Source organism: Patiria miniata, unplaced genomic scaffold, assembly GCF_015706575.1.
Source record: "Patiria miniata isolate m_02_andy unplaced genomic scaffold, ASM1570657v1 HiC_scaffold_7, whole genome shotgun sequence".
Taxonomy (NCBI): Eukaryota; Metazoa; Echinodermata; class Asteroidea; order Valvatida; family Asterinidae; genus Patiria; species Patiria miniata.
In genome coordinates this window covers 35483832-35504826 of record NW_024037074.1, presented here as the reverse complement: position 1 = coordinate 35504826, position 20995 = coordinate 35483832, and the positions used below count along the sequence as shown (strand labels likewise).

At 41.7% G+C, this 20995-nt stretch overlaps 2 protein-coding genes across 2 annotated transcripts; both read right to left on the bottom strand.

Annotated features, from left to right (window-relative positions):
* Nucleotides 1-1277: 1277 nt before the first annotated feature.
* On the bottom strand, nt 1278-15608 carry LOC119745146. The gene is made up of 3 exons (XM_038221371.1): nt 13657-15608; nt 13100-13176; nt 1278-7861 (listed from the first exon to the last, which is right to left on the bottom strand). Exons 1-3 carry the CDS (start codon nt 15441-15443, stop codon nt 5892-5894), a joined length of 3834 nt encoding a protein of 1277 aa, XP_038077299.1. The 5' UTR covers nt 15444-15608; the 3' UTR covers nt 1278-5891.
* A 2840-nt stretch (nt 15609-18448) lies between these two features.
* Nucleotides 18449-20308, bottom strand: LOC119745145 (carboxypeptidase N subunit 2-like). Its single transcript, XM_038221370.1, has one exon. It carries the CDS (start codon nt 20306-20308, stop codon nt 18449-18451), a length of 1860 nt encoding a protein of 619 aa, XP_038077298.1.
* Nucleotides 20309-20995: the final 687 nt, after the last annotated feature.

Here is a 20995-nt window from a genome sequence, read left to right as displayed (position 1 = left end):
TGGTCCTACATTTACTCTAAGATAATCTGTTCACCTAATAAGCGAGTAGCATGGCAACGACATTGATCAGATTATTGCGACATTATGAAGAATACGAATATATTCGTATTCTTCATCATGTCGCAATAATATAATCAATGCTAAAAGAAATATTTTTTGTTTTAAAGGTTGATGTAGGACAAGGAGATCAAAATGAACACGATTGATTTTGCAAACGATCGATCTAATCCAGCACAGCTGCAACTGACAGAAAAAAAAGAAACGCACCGAACTGTTGCATGGAAAACTTGACAGCATTCTGCTTAAACAAAGCAATTTTTCTGGTATGACAAAGAAACAGTAGCGGTAAGGTTGAAGTTAATTTAAAAAACAATCAAGTGAACAAACAACAACCCGACCGGAGACTTCTAGATTTTTGGGTCGGCCGAATGAGGGCAACACAAGATTTTTTGGGTGGGGTGGGGAGGGGAGGGGCGTTGGGGTGGGGGGGGGGCGTTGGGGTGGGGGCCTTATGAAATGATTGGTTTTCTACATGTGGGGTGCATTTAGTCACTCATGGGGAAATTTTCAACAAAGGAAACACCTCTTTAGTCTCATTTGATCAGTCCACTGTCGGAAAATAACCTGTTTGTGTCGGTGATATGTTTGGGCATCAGACATTTGGCTAGCTGCGGTTTTTAATGCAATCCTATCCCCAAAGTAAATTAAATGCTGGTATATTTAGAAAATAGCAGTCACTGTTAAAACTACTTCATCAGCGGTTCATGTCCAACTTGATATCCTTATAATTGTAAATGAGACTTTACCCAGCATATATGCAAAACGCTAAACAATTTTTGGCAAAACCGGGCATAATTTGAAACGGATACTTTTTTTACGGAAGTAAAGTGACTTTGTTGGCTTCAGATATCTTACCGTTGAAAAGAAAAAGTAGTGTTCGGCCAGCTTATTTTCGAGTATACAATCACAATATATTTGTCCTAGAGAAGGCAACTTACTGCGTGCCACACTACTGCTGGATATGGAAGCATTACATAACGTTAAGACCTTGCAAAAAGTGGGTTTTTGTATATGCAAATCGGACCCAAAAATGACAGAAGTTCAGAACGACGTGGCACACAGAAACCGAGGGCAACAGCGAGAACAGAGGTTTGTATTTCTTTGAAAACGACCTTCATTGTTCAAACGTTCAGTATTTTTTTTCCCACTGTGTCACGGCCTTATGATTTCCAGACTCATTGAAAAAAAAACCCGTAGGCTCAGACGAACAAAATGAATGGTTTCTTCAGGGATCGTCTCTTGCACATTTTCCTCGTGAAAGGTTATCGAAATATTTGGATTATATTAGACCTTGACGTTGCTGCATTCATTACCTTTTTTATCATAGGTCTATAATGCCGAAATTTGTAGACTGTCCCAAATGTTATAACCATGGGCGTCGCGAGGTGGGGGGCAAGAGGGAGGGGGCGCTTGGCCCCCCTGGACAAAGGGGACAAAAGCGAAAAAAAGAAAAAGAGGGGCGAAATCATATTGTTGCTAATTTAATGGGTTGGGGAGGGGGCAAATATCCCTGCCCACCCTCTCAAAATGATCAATCAGGAAAATGCTGGAAACAAATAGGGATTTTGTGGAAAAACATTTGCTTTGCCCCCCTCTAGAAAAAATCCTGGCGACGCCCATGGATATAACTAACACATTGCTTAAAAATCGAGTATCCCACTCCTTCCGTACACTCAGAATTCACTACACTTTGTTTTCAATGCACCAAATGTGTACCCATGTGCACCTGCAATATGGCTGTCATGGCAAGGGTCTATCAGTGTTGAGGTTGCTTTTTCACGGTTTTTTTTTAGTGATTCAATGTCTTGCAAAGAACAGTAAACAAAACCGTATTCACCGTTGAACGTGTATACATGACACGAGCGGCGACAAAAGAGTGAATTATAAATCGGTGTCATATGAACATCAGACTCCATGAACATCAGACTCTTTTTTTCCTCTTATTGGTTAAACAATCTCACGTGACTGGTCACCTCCTGTTTACTTTCGCTTAGGCATGCGCAATACTACAACGAGTCCGTATTTCATAGAAGCCTAAATTCCCGCTACACCGGCAAGTTGGGCAGTTGCACTGTGTAGCGCATCACGAGTATATAGAAATAACGTAAACCGTATTATGCTAATTGATCGATATACCTGGTGTTTATACACGCTTTATATTCATACACTCAGTGAAACATCTGTTGAAATTGAATTTTCCCATAATGTCCCAATGATAATAATAGAGTACGTTCCAGCAGACATGCAAATTACCAGAGTGCACTTTTCTCCCATGGACATAATATAACAATTGAATGCAATGAATACAATTTCGAATGAACTTTCTTTTGACATAGCCTAGGCCCTACTCTTTTTAGTTGTTTCTTGTTGCCTGCAAGTCGTAATGCCTTCAAACAATAATATTATTGTTCTTTCAACAAAAATTAATTATTCAGTCAGGAATCGTCAGGTCCTTGTCTGTTTTCCACAGCCAAACCTGAAACCTTATGACGCACTAGTATATTTTATTAAGCTACCCGACACTTCATTAACAAATGCCAATAAATCGAATTATATTTTAGAGTTATTACGGTTGGAGCATGGTTCATTTGATCATATTCCTCAGTTTTTACACTTGATCAGTACATTAAAACTGCTAAGGCATTTGTTCAATGCAAGGAATGGAAATGGTAATGGACCGGTGCAAGTGACAGGATATACATTGCATACCAGCAACTATATTGAAAGCACCACTTAACCAACAAACATAATCAAGACCCTCGTCGGTGAACATGGCATATTAATCATTCTGAATATTCAATAGACCTTTATCATGCTGCCACCATTGTAGTCATGCTCCCTGTATCCAATAACAGTACTGAATGATAATGATTTTTGTGCAAAAAAGGAACCAGTCGAGACTATTTTCCCTTCATCTCTCGCTATAGTTACATTGATTTGAATGGAAAAAAAATCAAATGACTGCAACATGATAATGGTCCATACTATTATCCGTGTTGTAGTCGGTTCCTTTCTGAATGATTATTTATAAAGGCTTCCAGCCGTAAAAAAATAGATCAACGTATTGTATGCTTTTGTAAAACGTACCCGGATGACAGACAGCGCGCCCTCATCCAGGCATTTTCGCAGGTTCCCGCACGATCAAGAGCCTAGAAACCCACAGTTGTCAACCACTCAACAGAGCGTAGCGCGCACGCAGCGAGCATGCAGCGAGCATGCAGAGCGCAGGTGTACGTATACGCGCACTGTTGTCAATAATTACAACATTTGTCAATGCAGCTTAAAATAGTTTGATGAATAAGGAGAAATGAAGACAGTGTCTTGAATTGTATTTCTTGCGCATCAAGTCAGCTGATATAAATAATAATAATATTGAATGACTTTTTTTCGGGATACAAGAATAAAATGCACTCATCTTCGACTCGTGCAATATTGTCACGGCTCGTGCAATATATTCTTATTTCCACGTCAAAGCCATCCAATATTACATAAATATAACGGGGAAGAGGACCCAAACCTGCGAGTTCAAAGTATAGAAAACCGTGTGGTCTTGGTAAACGAGTCATGCTGTAACTTTAGTGTCCAAAGTGCGATAGTTTTCCTGTCCTTGTTACCCTGGTACTTTTGCCATTCAAGTATCTCACAAAGAATTGTTTCAAAGGTTTTAAAACAATTGTTAGGTGGGTAGTTGCTATTAAGAATCACTCCCAGAGAACGGCTGCACTAAGGAGTGCATACAAATAATATTATAATGTCAGATGTAACAAGGACAGGAAAATAACTTGACCCGAATTTATAGCATAACCTATTATATAGGCTTTTGTGGATAAGCGAGTATTTTGCTCATAAAAGGTTTATCAAATTATTTGCAAAAGATATGATGCTCCATTTTAGTTGGACCTTTCTTTCACGCTATGGTGTGAGCTTATAAACTCGCACTCCTTATATACCTATAATACACATCCAACACCGTGTAGGTCTATTTCGTAAATGCATGACTCGGAAAAACTCGACGATAAACAACTACCAGAGAAATGACAGAAATGCGGGCTAAAACTAAACGCTCTAGTACTCGAAAGGGGTCAGATAACTAAACGGGTCATAAAATCAGTATTGTAAACTATGGCATTTGGTCCAAACAGACAACAACGGCTAGAAGACAATTATTTTCTGGTCTGCTTTAACAGCGCAGTACGATTGTATATATATATATGTTTCCTGCGAGTTCCCTTTTCAGGTTGCTTAATTAGTAACACCTGTGCTTTTATTCACATTAAAACCTTGATTGTAACCAAAAGTTCATTAGCAAATGCTGCTCTTGTGGCGATTTTTAGATCTCTTTTCGAATTGTATAATATTAAAATGTAATCAAAGTGTCCATTAGTCGTATACATGTATTAGTTTCCGAGTTTAAATGGAAACAAAAATTGCTATTAATTTCGTACTGAATTAAATAGCAACTAAATGACAAAATTGGTGCACAAGCATGCAGTATTGCATTGAATTATATGTATTCCCATTTTTTTTTTAACAGCAACGCATGCATATGATGGTGATGTCTTTGTTCTTGAATTATAATATGTTACATGTTCTTGCAAATTTGGATGCCTGTTACAAAATGTTCTCATTGATGAACACAAAACCATCAGAAGTTAAAAAAAAATTGGGTAAAAATAGGAAGCGTGTATTTTTAGTTTTAACAATTAAATACAATTGGATACCTTCCTATGTTGTTCTGAGAAGACTTTGAAAGAATTCATTAACACTTGCCAGAATATCGAGGAGGCGTTATCAGTATCGATATGCATTATAGATAGAGTTTAGATGGAGGGCGCTGTTCACTGCTTTAGATTAGCGTTCTGATTTATGTCAAGTTAAACTTGTCGATGGTACCGGTATCATTTTTAATACAAGGCATTTCCAATGCGAAAATTATATTCGAAACACACTAAGGCACAATCCAACCTGTAAACTACCAGTAAAGTCAATAGGGTGACGCCTTTTTAACAAAGTAACGTTGTTTGTATAATGTTCATTTACTTTTCCTATATCCAATTCCCTTAATAATAATATAGTTATTCATGGCAATTCAAACACATTTTGAAATATAGGTTTTCCCGACTATTTTAAACATTTTTCATTCAAATTCACCAACTCTAACATTCAATTTCGAACGAGAAATATGGCACTAGCTTTTAACAAAACCAGTTTAGTCATTTACCATTCAATTTCAATATCTGGTCACCCTCTTAGTCACCGGTCGAGAATATTCGTCACAGCAGATCAAATTCGTCTAAGCTGTTGCCGAATGGCAGAATTCAGTGATCAAATTCGTCTTATATAAATCAATTAGATGAATTCGATTTCTGAATAACAAGGTTTGGCCTCGACGAGACGAAATCAAATACTCCGGGACGAAAACGTGTGCTCGTTGTTTGAATTCGCTTGAACCTAATTGGAAATTGTCTGAAAAAAGACGAAATTAGACATTGGAGCACTGAATCGATGTTGATGGACGAATTTAAACATTAGAAACGGTGAATTCGAATGATAAACTTTTTTAAATAGTCAGGAAAACCTATAGTAACAAATGAGAAAAAAAATAGAAAATATGTTGTGGTCGAGTCATGTCGCAAGAGTAATTCAATGGTTAATTCACCAGTCATAAGTATTACAGAGGATGAACAATGACAAGGAATGCTATTGTAACAGTTCATTATGTGACAAGCTTGATGATTTGTGATCGACTCGGCGACTTTTGAGGACTTGTGTTTTGACGGACACGACTACAACAATGGATATACGACTTTTAGTCATTCTAGCTATGATGTTCAGACTGTGCTAGTTACAGTCACTGGTAAATCTGGATTATCAACACTCTTCTTCCGCTTGGGTTGTTCCGTGATCTGCGACTGCCCTTGCTCCGGCGTTTCGATTTCATCGTCGTCATGACCTCTTGCGCTCGTCAACACATACGTCGTGTCAGTGGTGGTGCTTTTGTCCAAATCCTCGAAGGTGGCGCCCTCGTTCAAGCATGCAGCCGACGAGGGCGCTTCTGGAGCTGGAGACGCTTGCCGTGCCTGCGGTACCTTCTTGACGACTTTGGCTTTCATCCTGCGACTGACATAGCCCTTTCGATAACTAATGAGGCGATTCAGGTAGCAGCCTAGAGCCACCGAAATGATGACAACCCAGATGGCGACAATGATGACGATACTCAGCCAGTCCGCCGTCTCGCACGGGGAGAACGGACCGCTGTTCCCTCGTTCCTTACCGTCAAGAATATACAGCGAGTGCAAGTTGAGGTTCTTGGCAACATCAGGCGCTATGCAGAACACGTCCTCATAGAGGGCGCTCCTCCAAGCCAGATCTTCACCCTCCGGGTCACGGATCCAAAACATTCGGCAGTCACAGACCCACGGATTGCCGGTGATTGTCACGACTTCCAGGGCAGGCAAAAACTGGAAGTTTTCATAGGACATCGTCGTCAGCAGATTATCGTTGAGATAGAGAAGCCTCAAGGAGGTTCCGTTGAAAGCGTACGGCTCCATCTCACGAATGGCATTGTCGCTCAGATTGAGAATTTCCAAGTTGGAGAACATTCGGATGTCAGGTACGTCGGTCAACCAGTTAGAGTTCAGATAGAGGTTTTTAATTGCGGGTAGGAGAAGGGGGGAGTCAGCCCCGCTTGAGAAATTAAACAAATTCGTGAATTCGTTTCCCGCCAAATTTAGGCTCACTGTTTGTTCGAGACCCTCGAATACATTCCGTGACAGCACAGTCAGTGAGTTATCCATCAGTGAGAGACTGAGGAGGTTTTCAGTGTACAAAAACAGATCTTCGGGTATATCGGACAGCCGGTTTCTGTCGAGTGTTAATTCTTCCAGCTTTGTCAAATCGGCGAAACTGAGCGGCGCTATGGTTTCAATCTCGTTCCCGCCAAGGTGTAGCTCTTTCAAATTCGCGCAGCTCCTGAAAGTTCTCTCCAAGATCTGTTGGATGGCATTTTTGGCAAGATCCAACTCCTCCAATGGAAGAATTTGCCACGTGACCCCAAACCAGTCCTCGACGCTCGCGGACAGCGGGATCCGATTGTTAGATATGCGCAGTTTGGTCAGACGAGTGCTGTTGGCGAACCAGCCAATGGGGTCTGCGCTTATGAAATTGTGGTCCAAGTAAAGAAGCTCCAGATTGGCTAAGGGATAAAAAGTGGTTTCTGGAATGGAGTACAGGTTATTGTTCTCAAGTCTCAGCGTATGCAGCTGCGTGAAACTCTTGAAATCCTCGGTAGAGACAGAAGACAGACCATTGCTGCTTAGATTAAGAACTCTCAGCAATGCCAGCACATTCAAAGCAGAAGGTACGACAGCCAATCTGTTACCGGACAGGTCCAAGTATTTCAGTTCCCTCGTTCTATCGAAGGACCCAGATTCAACATAAGCAATCTGGTTATTCTCCACAGAAAGGCTCAGCAGTGAACCCAGATTTCCAAATGTGTCCCGCAGCATGGCGGTCAAAAAGTTCCCGCCAAAACTGAGCGATGACGTCACATTGGAGATGTCATCCTTGGGGACAGCGCGAAACCCGAGGGCCGAGCAGTTCACGGAGAGTTTTGTTGGGTCACAGTTGCAGAGAGAAATGGTGTCTACGCAAACGAAGAGATGACCTTCTGCCGGTCCTATAATTACAATGTAGAAGATACACAACCACAGAAATTGCAATGTTGAGAATTTCTCCATGCTACGGTGTTCCTTCCGCATTAAGTCCAGAGCTGCTTCTACCAAATACTTCTGCGTCTTTTCTGTGTGTAAAAGAACATGTTTGAATGTTTTGAGTCTGTTTCAAATTGACCATGGATGTCTTCAGAAGTCATAGATTGTTTTCTTCTGGCATTTTAACTTGCTGTTGGTTTTGCTTCCCTGTTTAAGTACTTGTCTTGTTCTCTGTAACACTTTAAGTAACTTTAAGTATTATTATTGCCTACATTTTATATTATAGTTTTGTTGTGAGGTGCTTTGAGGTATTTTACATAAAGCACCATATTAATGCCCTTTATTATTATCATTTTTTAAAATTATAATTATAGAGCTACCTTCCTATAGATCTGTGGTTCATTAGACTGTAATCAATATAATATCGAAATTTTGCAGGTATTATTCTTTCAGAGGGAGTTTGATCTACTTGTGGTTTTGCAACAACATTTTATTTTGAAAGATTCTTTTTATAATGTGTTTGCGTTGGTATGATATTAATACTTAATTAACTTGCATGCATGGTATGATTTTAGCACTTGATTAACTTGCATGCGTGGTATATTAGCACTTGATTAAAATTATCGTGCATGGTATAAGATATTAGCACTTGATCGTAACTTCCATGCATTGTATGATATTAGCACTTGATCAACTTGCATGCATGGTATATTAGCACTTGATTAAATTTATCGTGCATGGTAAGATATAGCACTTGATCGTAACTTGCATGCATGGTATGATTTAAGCACTTGATCAACTTGCATGCATGGTATATTAGCACTTGATTAAATTTATCGTGCGTGGTAAGATATTAGCACTTGATCGTAACTTGCATGCATGGTATGATTTAAGCACTTGATCAACTTGCATGCATGGTATATTAGCACTTGATTAAATTTATCGTGCATGGTAAGATATTAGCACTTGATCGTAACTTGCATGCATGGTATGATTTAAGCACTTGATCAACTTGCATGCATGGTATATTAGCACTTGATTAAATTTATCGTGCATGGTAAGATATTAGCACTTGATCGTAACTTGCATGCATGGTATAATATTAGCACTCGAGTAACTTGCATACCTGATGCAAAGAACCAGCCCCATAAAGGGGACAAGACATTAATATCCGTTGTCCCGAAATGTAAGAAATAGTGGGACAGGAAGCCCCACTCTACAGTTCGTTACTTCACAAACTTCAAGGCAATTTAACATTCTCCAACATTCAAACATTCATTTCAAAAGCCAAGAAAAATTCAAGGCAATCTCATGTCACTTTTCAGATAACTTAAAGCAATGCTCACCTACATGTATTTTGGAGCCATGCGTGATGGAGTTGGACTATCGTGGTGTATTACATGTATATCCAGGGATGAGATTGTCAATTTAATTAAAAAGTCTGCAAATTGGATGACAAGTCAGAAAAGGTGTCTCTCTTTCTACACTGATGGCTTTCTATCAGACTCAAAAAGTCTGATTTCAGACAACTGTCCGAAAAATCTCATGCCTGGTATTACTTGTATATCTAATCGTTCTCTTCCACCAATGAGGTTTTCCTCTCAACAGCCCTCGGAGTAAAATTCTCATCGTTTGAAATCGCCAATTGCAAGCAACATGGATGCTCGCATTGTAAACAGACACAATCACTTACAGTACTCTTGTAGCTCACCTGCATGTACATGTACAATGTACTGTATATTGTACATAGACAAACACACATGCAAGCTAACTCACCTGTAATTATACTGCATGCGTGATTCCAATCTTTCTTGCTGTACACTCAAGGTGTTGTGTGAATCGCGGTCTCTTTTCCTGATGAATGGACCACAGTTTGACCGCCTTCATATATGCTTACCTCAAATGATTATCAATTAACTAAGAAATGTTTTTACGCAGGTAGGGAATTATGTTTCACCGTATATCCTTGATTAGAGATCGATTTGGAAGTTTGACGCGAGTTGATCGAAGGTTTGACGGTTGGTACTCGAGTTGCCGTTCAGAACGTACGCAAACTCAGTCGTACTTCTAATGTCCGATTCAGTTTGTAATTCTCGCCATGGGGTCCGTTTCTATAGACAGTCAAGTTCACTACGGGAGTCGAGTGTCGGAGACCAGTGGCTTATTCACTTCACAATGGAGGCTGTCAAAATGGTTCCCTAAATAACTTTAATACACGTACATGTACGTAGACTGGCTTACCAGTCCTGTTCACGGTGTACAAGGGGAATCAAAGTTGGCCGCAGGCCCATGCATAGATTAATTGAGGTTTCCTCTTCCCAAATCTTGAAAACACTATACATTTTTGTAAAGACGGGAATTATAAATGGGACGGTCGTTAAACATTTTTAAGGCAAGGAAAGTCTTGAACGCTCTTGATTTCCACAAAGAGTATGAGTCAATATTCATACATAGGCTCCATGATATGAGTGAAGCGAAATTAATTTTAGCCCAAAACATACCAATATTCTGAAATGACGTTTCCTTAGTAGTAGGCCTATGTGATTACAACACTCTTCCTGTTCGTCGTCACGTTCATCACGGATTGAATATTGCGAACAGTTGTTGTGGCTGGGATACAGTCTACGATCATGATGATTCTATTCACCGAAGTTGCCACTCAGCAACCGTGACGTCGTTCTAGCGCCAGACAACCATTTATGGGAGCACAATGGCAATTTGCATTTGTATTGTGCACTGCTGCCTATCTGTTTACTTTCTACATTGTGGTTCACTTGATGTCGGTACTGAATACACCAGAGTGCAGGCACATGTAGTTTGAATGCAGGTAGTTTCTGACACAGAAAACCTGTTTAAGCCTGGACTTTCATGCATCCAGCCTTAGGTGTTACACAGAGCTGGCAGCACTACGTTTATAAACCGGAAGGGTACATTATGTTTTGTGGATGGGAACTTGGGAAGGCAACCATTTCTGGGTATATCAACAGGCGAAAAATATACAGGTGTACAATTAACTTTTGTATTAAAAGGTTAAAAAAAGAAACCAGTTGACCCTCCAGTATGCTAACTGCTTTACAGTTGTCAGAGTACAGAAGTTCCTCCAACGGCAAATAAAACTTTCAGCTTGTGCGAACAATACTAACGCATGCAGGCCCGTACAGACCAGGGAGTGTCTGTCTCCACTGGTAGGGTTAGGGATAAGTTGAAGGTGGGAACATGATGAAGACATTTACCGACCGGCCACTAGCCTGCCCTCCGACTGCGAACTCGTGAAGATGGAGGAGGCTGGGCGCTCTTTTCCCTTCCCCACTTTTCTTTCATTTTCCTTTCTGTTAAGTATAACTAGCATGGACGTTCTATTAAAATTAAGCATTGTTTTTCACTTCTATGTGACTTTTGCCATACAAATTCGATAGACAGATGCTTTAATTTCGTTCCGCAACACTGATCGATTTAATTGTTATTCTAAATTTTACATTTGCACCACTTGGATTTCACAATTTTTAGTGTAGTCTTTGAAAAAAACTAACAAAATTAATATTGAGTGTAGTCTTTTTTTTTTTTTAAACTAACAAAATTAATTGTGTTTTTTTTGGTCATTCACATAAAATTCTTTGGTCGTTCCATTCGTTTGTGGCAAGCTGACAATCCCTGTAAAAAGAAAAAAAAAAACCTTTTCAATAGCTTCGACTTTTTTCGTGAATACTTACGCAAATGTATTACCATTTAGTTGATGATATGAGAAAGTATGCACGAATAATAACGCATGGCTCATTAGCTTCGACAAATTCGATAGAAAGACACTTAAATTTTGTTCTACAATACTGTTCGAAGTAATTGTTATAGCTTCAAGTTTACCGTTTACACCACTTGGATTTCATATTGAATATTTTCCGTGAATAATTTGGCAAATGTATCACCATTTTGTTAATGGTTATAGAAATCATGCACGAATAGTAATGAATGGTTCATTTTGCTTTGATTTTCATGTTTATTTCAATAAAATGGAAAGAACAACACAAATGCTTCTCGTAAGTGGAATAATGTAATTATGGGCAACAAAAATGTTTGTTAGACAGTCATTGTCCCAACATTATAGTTGACAGTTCCCAAATTAAGTTGGAGCCATGGTCCAGTGTAAGCCTAACATTTTAATTCGTCAATCTGCCTCGCCATGTACAAAGAATGCACATGCTGAATAATGGCCAAAGCACAAAAATACGTCACCGAAAACAAACCATAATTGATTTTGTCTAATACAAATTAGACGAACATGGCGAAACCCAGACGACTTATACATTTCTTTACCTAATCTTTTCTAAATTACAGTCCATCGGTACAACATTTAAATTGAAATTAACGACACCGTAAAAGGTAATTAAAAGTATATATTCTTCAAATTTATATGATGCAAGGGCGTAATTGCCCCCTCCTACTTTTTGACCCGGGGAGGGGGGGGGGGGCATTGGATCAGCCCCTGGCAGATTTTTGTGGTGAGAAACAAATACATGTTGTATTATGATTGCAATTTTAAGGTTATCTTGCAACTTTCCAATAGAATGTGTTTCATGTTCGGAAAATCGGAGAACAAACAGTAAAGACGTTTGAATCACGAACAGCGCCCTATAGTGTTATGTGTTGTCCAGCCCAAGCCCCCACCCCAGCGCCCCCACCCCACTTTTCAAATTTCGACGGCCGGGCACTTAGGATTTTTGGTCAACCCCCATCCCCCAATCCCCACTCGCCGACACGGTTTCACGCCACTGGTATGATTTGCTGGGTGCTGTGATCCAATGGTTACGGTGTTCGACTCGTGTGCCGTGGTACATGAGTTCGAATCCTGACCGTGGGAACATGGTGCTTGGGCTCTTAAGCAAGGCACTTTACCATTATTGCTTCGTCCTTCGGATGGGACGTAAAGTCGTAGGTCCCATGTGTTGTGTAATGCACGTAAAAGAACCCAGTAACACTTATCGCTACAAGAGAAGGGGTTTGCCCGGGGTTTCTGGCAGTGGCTGCAATATGCGCCGTAGCACCTTGTCAACCCTTATAAGGTGCTACATAATGGGTCTCATTATTTCTCATATACTTTATTTACCTTTCTTTAATAATAGACATAATAACCAGCGCCTTGAGTACCTAATTGTTGGTAGATACGTGCGCTACATAAGACTCCGTTATTATTAATATTATTATTATTATGCAAGTATGAAAATAACCAGGAAAATCAACTGATTTGTTTTTAATGGAGGTGCGTTGAGCTCCCCCCCGTGCTCCCTCTATATTCGCCAGTACACTAGGCTGGCTGTGGGCCTGCACAGTCATACTTATACTGTTCGTTGACAGACAATCGAGTTTGTTGCAAACCGTCTCCAAAGCACGAATATGTGGCAAAACAGAGGAACTGAAACGGCACAAAGCATTTGCGAAAATAACAATAACCGATAATTAACAAGGTATCTACTATAACATAATACAGATTGGCTAACATTGATGATAAAGGGACCGGGAACCAGACTATCGGTGCCTTAGGCAGATCTGTCTGAGCGCAAAGGCAACCCAAAAGTAGTACAGAAGATGTATATGGTTAGAGTGTAGTAGATGGCACGTTACAGTGTTTTCGTTGAAATTAACATATAAGGTGCAAATTCGTTAGGAGAAAAATAAAATGGAACTTGTTGAGGAGTGCAGACAGAAGGCTCTTAAAATAAAAGACTTCAAATTGGTCTTTGAGCTCCTTGGCCTCGAAGTGTTTGTCCACATCTATCGTTTTGAATCCCAGTCAGAGCTAGTGTTTTTGTGCAAATACAACATGTCTTTGCTCTGTCCACAAAGGGGTGTACAATATATTTAAACGATATTCAAAGCCCCTCCAAGAATTTACACAACTGTCTCCGAGTATCCACCATTCTCACGGAACACATTGTTAAGACGACGGTCTGACGTATCGATTTCCAAGTAAACATGTCCTCTCCTCTGCAAGGGAAAACAAATCGAATGGTGATCCATTGCGAACTTTGTCGCAGCAGGAAGGATGTGAAAAGGCCCTTCGCTGACTCCCATCTTACGTCTACGGTTCACTCGCCTACTGTAGTGCCAGTTCTTCCTACAGTGTCTCTTGAATTTGCGATGGTTCATGTACTTCCGAATCCAGAACCGGGTGGTGAGAAATCCTAAAACGGAGAACCAAATAGAGAATAGAACGATCACAACAACTCCGAGTTGGAGGTCAGGACACTGTTGCTGAAGGACTTCTTGACTAACATATTCGAGAGATTCGTCTTTCAGCTCTTCGGGCTTCGTGCATGTGATTTCATATGCAAGGTTTTCGGCCCACGGAGGCTGTTCATCTGACCACATGAGGTCCTGCATCCACGCCAGCCGACAGTCGCACCACCAGGAGTTACCGCCTAGAGTCAGCGTGTGCAGGGACTGCAACCCCTCAAACAGCTCGTATTCAAGGAACACCAAGCCGTTATAATCTAGATAGATTTCCTGGAGCTCGGTGTTGAGATGAAACGTTTCCTCGTCGATGCTTGTTATCTGGTTATGACTGAGACTCAAGATCTGTAGAGATGTGAGGTTTTGAATGTTGGGAAGCTTCGGGAGGCGGTTATGGATGAGGTTTAAGGACACGAGCGCAGGGAGAGAGTTAAAATCTGCAATGTCCTGAAGACTATTGAAAGCCGCACTCAGGCTTGTGATGCGGCCAATCGGGCTAAATAACTGCGGTAGAAAGCTCTTCAGTCGATTTCCATCGAGAGTAAGAACACTGAGTTCCGGTGTCTGAACCAGACTCTCTCCGTGGATGGCCGTTAGATCGTTGTCGTCCAGTCTAAGCTCTCTGAGGCCTCTCAGACCCAAGAAGTCGTTTTTACTAATGCTAGTGAGCCTGTTGTCTCTCAGATCAAGAACTTCAAGGCTGTCCAAATCACGGAACACGTCTTTTGGGAGATATTGAATGTCATTGCTAGCTAAAGCCAGGAGCCTGAAGTTCAAAGTACCGTTTATGCCGAACCATTGTGTCACAGCAGTCGCCAGCGGTATTCCATTTTGTGACATGTGAAGTTCTTGTAGCGGGGTTTGAACAAACCACCCAACAGGATCAACATCGAGGAAGTTGTCCTCCAATGACAGTTTCTCCAACGAAGGCAAGTTAGAGAAGGTGTCTTTCTGGACAGACCCGATGCTGCATTGATCCAGGTACAATTCCCTCAAATGAGAAAGTCCGTAGAAGGTGTTCGCCTTGAGATACCCCAGTTCGTTACGAGAAAGGGTCAACTTTCGCAAGGAGAACAAAGTCATTTGAGGTAAGTCAGAGATGAGGTTCCCACTGAGATCCAGATTCCTCAGTCTCGAAAGCTTGGACAATGTGGTGTTGGAGAAGCTCTCCAGGTTATTGTCTGCCAGAGACAGCATTCTCAGCCATGGTGCAAAGCGAGACGAGGCTCCGTCACCAAACTCGCTGATGTGGTTCCCGTCTAGAAGCAACGATCTGGTTCCGTTCGGTATCTCCGTTGTGGGGATCTGTGGCAGGTAGCGATCGGTGCAATCAACCAGCATTCTGTCCGCGTCACATTCACACTCCTCCGGGCAAATCGTTACTGATTGCCCGTCTATCAGTAGGCCCATAAATCCGAGCAAAACAAGCAATGTTTGCAGTAACGCCATGTTGAGGCAAAAAGAAAATGTTGGCCTCTCAGTAAAGGAAATGCTTAAAACCAGTACCAATCATGAACAGATATGTCGTTTATCCAAAATCCTGTTTACTTTTGAAACATACTGATCCATGAACATGCATGGGTGCTGCGCATGAAAAGATCCTGTAGAAATTATTTCAGAAGGCACTCTCGCATATTTGTATTGTTGACATTTTTACGGTGTAACCTGAAAATGGACCGAAAAATGGTTGCGTAGTCAAACATAAAAAAGTCCCTCTTGATAGTATAGTTCTCGTCGGTATGGGAAATTGAGAAACCTACCGTTGACAATAACTCCCATTCAAGTCCACAGCTTTTCAGACAAGTTAAAGTGGGTGGCCTCAAAGAACAAAAACACATGTGTCAAGGCCAGATCAAACCGGAGTGCGGCATACTCCGCATAATAAATACAGTTTGTCTGGGTGATTTCAGGATTTAGGCCTACATAGGTTACTTGAGCGGGTTCAGGTAAGAGGGAGGGGGTGGGGAGGGGAAGGGGGTTAGATTGTGTGCCCCCCCGAAAAATAGAAAGTATCACATTGAATGTGGTACTCTGGATCCAACAAGAATGGGTTTCTACCATTAAAGCAGTCTGATGATCGGTTATCAGCTTCCCTGATAAAATATCTTGTCCCGGATAATGTAATTAATTGATTTTCGGGGGTCAAAATTTTGACTCTCATGAAAAAAATCGATGTGAAACGCTTGTAGGCCTATCGTTGGTACCCATGTTTTCACATATGAGTGGGAGCAACGAACTATATAGCAGACGATCCGCTGTTTCGAGTACGCAACATGCATGTGAGTTGACGTTCGATTGAGGAGAAAAGGACATGTGAAGTTAAAGAAAGGAGTGAGGATGAACTGCCTAATAACATTAAATTTCGGAATTGTCATGATTGTTGTGTTTACTGCTGTTTGTTTTCGTGATTTTTAAATTAAAATCCAAAGAATCCAAGACAGAGCTATACAAAACAATTGTTGACTGCTGTGATGTGGGATATGACGTTTTGAACACCCTCAGGGAGCATGCGCCCCTCAGGTGTTCAAGACGTCATATCCCACATCCCAGCAGTCAACAATTGTTAAATAGTCTATGCCTCTATGGAATATCCCCTTGCACAGAAGAGAGGGCTCCGTTGTACAACAGGAGATACTCACAGGAGTCGCGAAAGAATTATATTTCACGTACAGCGAAGCAAGAATGGACCCATCCAGTAAGCCCCGCCCACTGCGCACTGGGCCAATTAACACGTGCTCCTCTCCAATGCCACACTGCATTTTCCTGCCGCGCGCATCATACGCGCGTGCACGCATGTCGGACCTTTGTGCACGCACGTCGGACATAAATCACGGCTGTGATTGGTCAGAACACCATGGGGCGGCGCTTACTGGATTGGTGTTATAGGCCTAACAATCATTCCCACCAACTATTTACAAACTTAATTTAGATTGGATGAGAGAAGTACGGCGACTTTTGATTGTGACACAGACACTATATTTGATAATTGAATTTCGCTTGGATAAATCCAGAATATTGAATTAAAAAAAAAAATTTGGCCATCCAGGCAATGACTTAAGATGGCAGGATTGTGGATTTAGAAAACAGGAACCACTATACCCTGCATTCCTACCGCGCCAGTCGAATTACGTGCAACGTGGCTCTGAAATAAAATCAACATTGGATTAATTAGTGTAATACTATTACATTGGAACCGAACATCCTAAGACAGTGAAATATTAATACAGTGAAATGGCACATTTCTTGAAAAAATTTGCATTAAAAGAGTCATATGACAGCATGGAATAATTAACACTTATGAACAACAGAATGGTTTTTTTTAATATTGAACTGCAAAATTTGCAATATTGAAACAAAACTGAACACTGTGTCTTATTCAATTTTAAATATTATACCTTTAAAACTTTTGAAGAAATACATCGGCCGCTATATACACGATAAAAACACCGAGATAAATGTCGCAACTTTCCTCACAAAAACTGAACAACTACAGTACGACACTGATGTCACAGTTTTACAGTGGTTCTGAATCGCAATTGTTTTCATAGATCTCCCTAAATTGGAATACGGAATTTGTTTTAATTCTTCATCGATATTAAGGCTACATGCTAAGTAAGTTTCTGTCACTATCTTTTCATTTACTTTGGAATTTTTTCATCCAATTTTGATTTTCAAAATGAAAATCTAAGGTTGAAAATGATGTGTTCAGTGTGCCTTAGCAGTAAATTTAAATGCTGTGTATATGGTTCACCGATTTTTTTCCTAATTACGTTTATCTAATTATTATGGAGTGGAGTGCTGTGGCCTCGTGGTTAAGGGCACTGGATTCGTGGCCTGTGGGTAAAGCTGCGGGTTGTGGGTTCGAGTCCAGCCGGGGTCATGGTGCGTGTGCCCTTGAGATAGCCACTCGTTGCTTCTCTCCACCCAGGAGTAAATGGGTACCTGTGAGGGCAGAGATGGTTATTGTGATTGAATAAGCTTGCTTGCGCCTAACAGGCAGCATCGAGCTGTATACTCCCCAGGGAGCTGAGATGGTATTTGGAATGTTTACTTGGCCCAATGATCAGGGGTAATAATAATACTGTAAGCGCTGTGATTTAGTTTACTAATAAGAGCGTTCTTAAATGCCGATTATATATTGTCGCTTTTCATACAATCTATAAAAAAATGAAAAGATTTGAGTGAGACAGCTCGGATTTGCTGGTCAAGCTTTTGACCAGCAAATCTGAAGCATCGAAACTGTATCAGAATTGCTTTCCTGTATATATGGGAACCCAAGCAAAAACAGATGCGGAGAAGAAGACCTGCAATCAACTTCATTGACATACTCTGCAAGACACAGGACAACACCAAGATTAATTGCCTGGAATAATGAGGGAAAGGGAAACCTGGAAAGCCATCGCATCTCGGGACAGGAACATCAGGCTCGACTACCGTAAGTAAAGTTAGAAAATTCACACGTATGTAATCGCCTCCATTTTGTTGTCGTCACTCTGATCCGTGCGATCATCGGTTCTCGTTGTCACCTCTCGATAGGAACGCCTCCGCCTTTGAAACGGGAAGGACATCCTCCGCTGGCCGAACTTGGCCGAGAGGCTGTAGGGATGAGCCCCGGTGATCCCATGGCGTCGCCTCCGCAACTTTCGTCTCCTGTCGTACTTGAAATTGGACTTCTTGTTCTGGGCGAACCTGCGGACCATCAGATACCTCCGGAACCAGAACTGGAGTACCAGGAGGGCGATGATGACAAACCAGGCCGATATGACGGCTGGCAGGACCACGCCGATCGAAAGACTGGTACACTGATTTTGGAGAGTTTCCATCCCGACTTCCATCAGCATGATGCTGTTAAGATAGGGAGGATGGGAGCACGCTATCTCATCTGCGAGGTTCTCGGCCCACGGAGGCTGTTCTTCCGACCACATGAGGTCCTGCATCCACACCAATCGGCAGTCACACCACCAGGAGTTACCGCCTAGAGTCAGCGTGTACAGGGACTGCAAACCCTCAAACAGCTCGTAGTCCAGGAACACCAGGCCATTGTGATCCAGGTAGATTTCCTGGAGCTCAGTGTTACTCTTGAAGGTGCTCCTTTCTATCCTTGTTATCCGGTTGTAGCTCAGATCTAGGATCCTTAGAGATGTGACGTTTTGAATGCTGGGAACGCGCCGAAGTTGATTATTGCCCAAATTCAAAGTTATAATTTCCCGTAGTGGCTCAAAACCAAAGTCGAACAAATGTGAGATCGCGTTGCTTGATTGGTGAGGCTTCATCAACTTCTGACATCTATTCCCCTCTGCGGTTTCTGACTGGTTGTTGTCAGCAGTGCTCTGAGATGCAAGTCTCTCAGCGAGGCTAAATAAGTCCAACGGAAGGCTCTTCAACCGATTCCCACTCACCGTGAGCATTCTCAGACCCGGCAAGTTACATAAACTTTCAACATGGAAAACCGCTATGGCGTTATTATCCAGTATAAGCTCTGTCAGGCTATGCAAACCTTTGAAATCATACTCCTTAATGACGCGAAGGAGATTTCCTTCCAAATCTAGGACTTCTAATTTCTCCAGTCCGAGAAACACGCCTCTCGGGAGAAATTTAATGCCGTTGTTTGCCAAGAACAAGTTCCTCAAATCCACAGTCTCATTTCGGCCGAACCATTTCCTGATTCCAGAGGTAAGTGATATGTGATTGTCTGAAAGCTGCAATTCTTCCAACTGGGTGCTTCTGAACCATCCAGTAGGGTCAGCGTTGATAAAGTTACTCGTGAGTGAGAGCTTTATCAGGGAGGGCAAATTTATGAATGTACCTTCCTGGACATTGTGAATACCATTCTCGCCGAGGTTCAGCTCTTGCAAGGCTGAGAGTCCAGGAAAGCTGTCCCTGGAAAGTTCTATCAAGTAGTTACGGGAAATGTCCAACTGCCGGAGGAAGGAAAGTCGTTGCAAGCCGCCGCGGGGTACTGTCGACAACAGGTTCCCGCTTAAATTGAGGAACTCCAATCCCCGAAGTTGCGAAAGGCTGTCATTGGAGATCCTCTCCAGAAGGTTGTCGGCCATGGACAGACCTCGGAGCCAGGGTCCGAGTCGGGAAATGGTCTTGTAATCAATCCGAGTAACGAGATTCTCGTCTAAGACCAGATACCTGGTCCCGTTCGGCATTTCGTGGGGAATCCGGGAAAGTTTGCATCCGGCGCAATCCACAATCATCTTGATGATGTCGCAGGCACAAACGTACGGGCACATCACCGCTGACGACGAACCGCTGGCCGCCAACAGCAGGGAGGTCAGTATCCAAAATAACTGAAGTAGTGCCATTATGTTGTCACGAAAGGATGCTCCCTTGGTAACTCATGTCCGAAGCTAAAGGGACATGCATCAACATTTGACGCATCTTTTGTGAGCAACCACGACGAAGGTAAACTAAATAAAAAGGACAGGCTCAAGAGCACACACAGATTGACATATTAGGGTTAAATCGGTCTTAATTTTGTTTCTACCCACAATAATTCAGCCTCACATCTGTCACAGCGTCTCAAGGCGGCTTTAAATACAGCTAATTTAGTGTGTTGGCCAGGGTTGATCAATTGGATCGATGGGACGCAGGGCCATTGGTGCACCTGACCTAATTAATTCCTTCATGTTATTTAATGACTGATTGATTCTGCATGTCTGTTACTTTTCGTCAAGGTATACATTGGCGGTACGTATACGGAGGTATGTCAAGATGTTAATTATTTTCAGGGGATAAGGTGATGTGTTTAATTTGTTTTTCAATAAAGTTTGATGAGGCAAAATGTGTCTCCTCATCCCGCACGCAAAAAAGCTCTTTCCGAATTAATATTTGCACCTTCATTTAAAATTCGGGTTGCTCGGAGAAGGAACATATTTCCACACTGACTGGCCATCGAGGAAGATGACTACAATTCCATCCTCTCTATGAAAATAAAAGTAATGTTTCGATACTCACTCCTTGGTCTTCAGTGCTTACAGAAACCATGGAGA